General features: G+C 54.5%; 1 protein-coding gene across 1 annotated transcript; it reads left to right on the plus strand.

The window, feature by feature from the left end:
* Nucleotides 1-2,076: 2,076 nt before the first annotated feature.
* Nucleotides 2,077-3,564, plus strand: KCNA1 (potassium voltage-gated channel subfamily A member 1; the record flags this gene model as incomplete). The annotated part of the gene is made up of 1 exon (XM_080914554.1): nucleotides 2,077-3,564. One exon carries the CDS (start codon nucleotides 2,077-2,079, stop codon nucleotides 3,562-3,564), a length of 1,488 nt encoding a protein of 495 aa, XP_080770680.1.
* Nucleotides 3,565-4,067: the final 503 nt, after the last annotated feature.

Consider the following 4,067-nt stretch of genomic DNA (forward strand, 5'->3'; position numbering starts at 1 on the left):
GTTCAAGAGAAACAGACACTTGGCACCACCTTCTCCCAGTAACACTGTGTGGACAATTCCGGAGAACCTCAACCTCAGCGCTCTTACCAAACTGCACCCTTTGGCGTGCGGCTGGCGTGGGGGGGGGGGTTGGGGGGCTAGGGTGGGCTGGACAGAGAGGCCTCTGGGGACAGAGGCAGGGTGGCGCGGAGGAGCGAGATGCAGGAGCCTGTGTGACTGCATCTAAAGCAGCCGGTCCAAGGAGTTCTGCCAGGGACACCACCGCCTGCATTGCGTCGGACCTGACCATCTCCAATGTGAAACTCCCGGGGAAGGTCGCTCGCCGAGAGCCGTGCGTGGGCGGGGCTGCGGGCCACTGGGAAGGAGTAGTTGGTGGTGGGCTTCTCTGGGGGGTGGGGGTGGGGAGAAAAGCAGTGCAGGCAAGGATGGGAACTGAATGACAACCCCCCTCTGCTAAACCACCCCCTGATATTTTCCATCTACCTCCTCGCTCCTGCCCTCCCCCGCCCTCCCCAACCCACGCCCGGGTGGGCCAATCGCTGCTCCGCATTCCAGGCGCTTTCTCAGGTTTCTGCTGATCTTGCAGCGCCCAGAAATGGACCGAGCGGACCTGCGGCCACACGCTCCCTGCCCCACTCCGTGCTGTTGAAGGCTCGCAGCGCGCCGCGGAAAGAGGTCCGTGCTGTGGGTACGGAGAGTGCAGGTTACCCGAGAGCCATGTAGAGCCAGGCTTTAAGCCGCCCGCCTCCCTCGGGATCGAACCAAGGGCTCCGGTAGTGTTCGGAGGGGGCGAGAGCGCAGCTTATCGCCATTTGCTTGGGTGACTCGGGAGAAGGTGGCCTTTTTGTTTTTCCACCCCGCATCCTCCGGGACTCACTGCCCCAGAGAGAGGACAGCGTCTCCAGGTTGCTTGCACCGTGTGAGGATGGGGGTAGGGTACGGACGGTTCCTCCGTAGCTACTCGAGAAAACCATCGGACTCCTGAAGGGAGAAGGACGCGAACCGCGAGGGGCCCAGAGCCTCTCGCGTGCTGCTGCGGTGGTGGCGGCTGCTCGCTCCGGCTGCTGCAAAGGCGACCTGCCGCATTCAGACTCTCCGCCGACTCAGCACCGCCTCTGCGCCAAGCCGGTCCGCCAGGTAGGAAGCTCCCCAGTTCGGGGCTGCAGCATCGGAGGTTGGGGTAACAGGGTGGGGGAGGCTTAGGGTGCGGGTTGCTGCCTAGGACCCGCAGCTTCTTCAGTTATCCCTAAGCGCTTTTCCGATCTCCAGTTTAACGAAGTTGTAAACAGATCGGCTGTTGGGCGTTGGGAAAAGTGGGATGGAAGATTTCCAAACTTGGATTTCTGGGTGTCTGTTGTGTGTCTGTCTGTGAGTATGTGTTAACCCCCGTAAAAGTCCGGTGTGGTCTACAAAAGCTAGTAGTCTGTGCTCTTCGGTGTCTATGGGTTCGTCCCATCCGAATGCTTCTGATTTTCTACCCTCGTATCACTTTTTATTTCTCTGCAGCATCCATCGATCGCCCCGGTGGGAGCTTAGAAGGCGGCAGGCGAAGAGGGGTAGGAGGGGGGAGAGCCAAGGAGCAGCAAAGTGGGTGACAGGCCCGGGGATCTGCTGAGTTGGCACTGCACCGGGTCCTAGGAAGGCTGCAGGAGGGGAGGGGAGCCGGGGCGAGCCCCAAAGCGATGGCAGGTGTGTGATAAAGCAATCAGAGCAGGAAGAAAAACCCATTCACCGACACACACACACACAAAAAAAACAAAAACAAAAACAAAAACAAATTACCCCCCCAAAACCACTTAAACCCCCAAACCCGAGAGTAGCAAAAAAAGCTTCACTGGGGTCCCTCAGGCGAGGGGTTTCCAAATTGAGTAAAAGGCAGAGTGGAGGAGGAGGGGAGGGATAACTAGCAAAGTTGTAGACCTCTGAACCTTCTGGGTCTGAAGCTCCTCCCTGTGAGCGTGGGGAAGACTCACTCTCCGGTGGGGGGGCCGCTTGGGTCCCCCCCACCTCTACTCCCTCGCTCCTTCACACCCCGGGCTCTCTCCTGGCCTCCTGCCCCTGCACCCTGTATCCATCATGACGGTGATGTCAGGGGAGAATGCGGACGAGGCTTCGGCCGCTCCAGGTCACCCTCAGGATGGCAGCTACCCAAGGCAGGCGGACCACGACGACCACGAATGCTGCGAGCGCGTGGTGATCAACATCTCCGGGCTGCGCTTCGAGACGCAGCTCAAGACTCTGGCACAGTTCCCCAACACGCTGCTGGGCAACCCAAAGAAACGCATGCGCTACTTTGACCCTCTGAGGAACGAGTACTTCTTTGACCGCAACCGGCCCAGCTTCGATGCCATCCTTTATTACTACCAGTCGGGGGGACGCCTGCGCAGGCCGGTCAACGTGCCCCTGGACATGTTCTCTGAGGAGATTAAATTTTACGAGTTGGGCGAGGAGGCCATGGAGAAGTTCCGGGAAGATGAGGGCTTCATCAAGGAAGAGGAGCGCCCCCTACCGGAAAAGGAGTACCAGCGCCAGGTGTGGCTTCTCTTTGAGTATCCGGAGAGCTCAGGACCTGCCCGGGTCATTGCCATAGTGTCCGTCATGGTCATCCTCATCTCCATCGTCATCTTTTGCCTGGAGACTCTCCCTGAGCTGAAAGATGACAAGGACTTCACGGGCACAATCCACCGCATCGACAACACCACAGTCATCTACACTTCCAACATCTTCACAGACCCTTTCTTCATTGTGGAAACCTTGTGCATCATCTGGTTCTCTTTTGAGCTGGTGGTGCGCTTCTTCGCCTGCCCCAGCAAGACAGACTTCTTTAAGAACATCATGAACTTCATCGACATTGTGGCCATCATCCCTTATTTCATTACCCTGGGCACGGAGATAGCTGAGCAGGAGGGAAATCAGAAGGGCGAGCAGGCCACTTCCCTGGCCATCCTCAGGGTCATCCGTTTGGTAAGGGTGTTCAGAATCTTCAAACTCTCCCGCCACTCCAAGGGCCTTCAGATCCTGGGCCAGACCCTCAAAGCTAGTATGAGGGAGTTAGGGCTGCTCATCTTTTTCCTCTTCATTGGGGTCATCCTGTTTTCTAGTGCAGTGTACTTTGCGGAGGCGGAAGAAGCTGAGTCGCACTTCTCCAGTATCCCCGATGCTTTCTGGTGGGCGGTGGTGTCCATGACCACTGTGGGATACGGTGACATGTACCCTGTGACAATTGGAGGCAAGATCGTGGGCTCCTTGTGTGCCATCGCTGGTGTGCTGACAATTGCCCTGCCCGTACCTGTCATTGTGTCCAATTTCAACTATTTCTACCACCGAGAAACTGAGGGGGAAGAGCAGGCTCAGTTGCTCCATGTTAGTTCTCCTAACTTAGCCTCTGACAGTGACCTCAGCCGTCGCAGCTCCTCTACTATCAGCAAGTCTGAGTACATGGAGATCGAAGAGGGCATGAACAGTAGCATAACCCATTACAGACAGGCTAATATCAGAACTGGCAACTGTACCACAGCTGATCAGAACTGCGTTAATAAGAGCAAGCTCCTGACCGATGTCTAAAAAGCAACAGGCAAGCAAACAAAAGCCCCAGACAAAACCTTTGGCGACTCCTGTCCCACCCTGTAGATACTTTACTAAACCGTAGTCTTTGAATGCTTTATTTAGCGGGCAGTGCCCCATTGCATTGTGAATCTGGGGGGGGGGGGGTTGGCAAACCTGAAGCTTTTTCAAGATCCATTTCAAAAACAAAACCAAATAAGGAAAACAACAACAACAACAACAACAAAAAAAAAAAACCAAAAACAACCCGACAACCAATTATCTTCATTTTTTATTAAAAAACGAGAGAAAAAAAAAAGGATTTTCTAAAATTGGCTTAAACACTGTCCATTAAATAGTCTGTGGGAAATAAGACCCACGCTTTCCTTGTACTGAAATATTTCCAATCTTTTGGTTTAAGTTTTTTTTTTTCTTTTTTTAAACCTAAAAGTCAGCTGACCACTTAGGAGTATAAAAAGTCAAATTTGCATGAAACTCCACTCTAAAATTTTTGCAAATCACAC

Source organism: Micromys minutus (assembly GCF_963924665.1).
Source record: "Micromys minutus genome assembly, chromosome: 3".
NCBI lineage: Eukaryota > Metazoa > Chordata > Mammalia > Rodentia > Muridae > Micromys > Micromys minutus.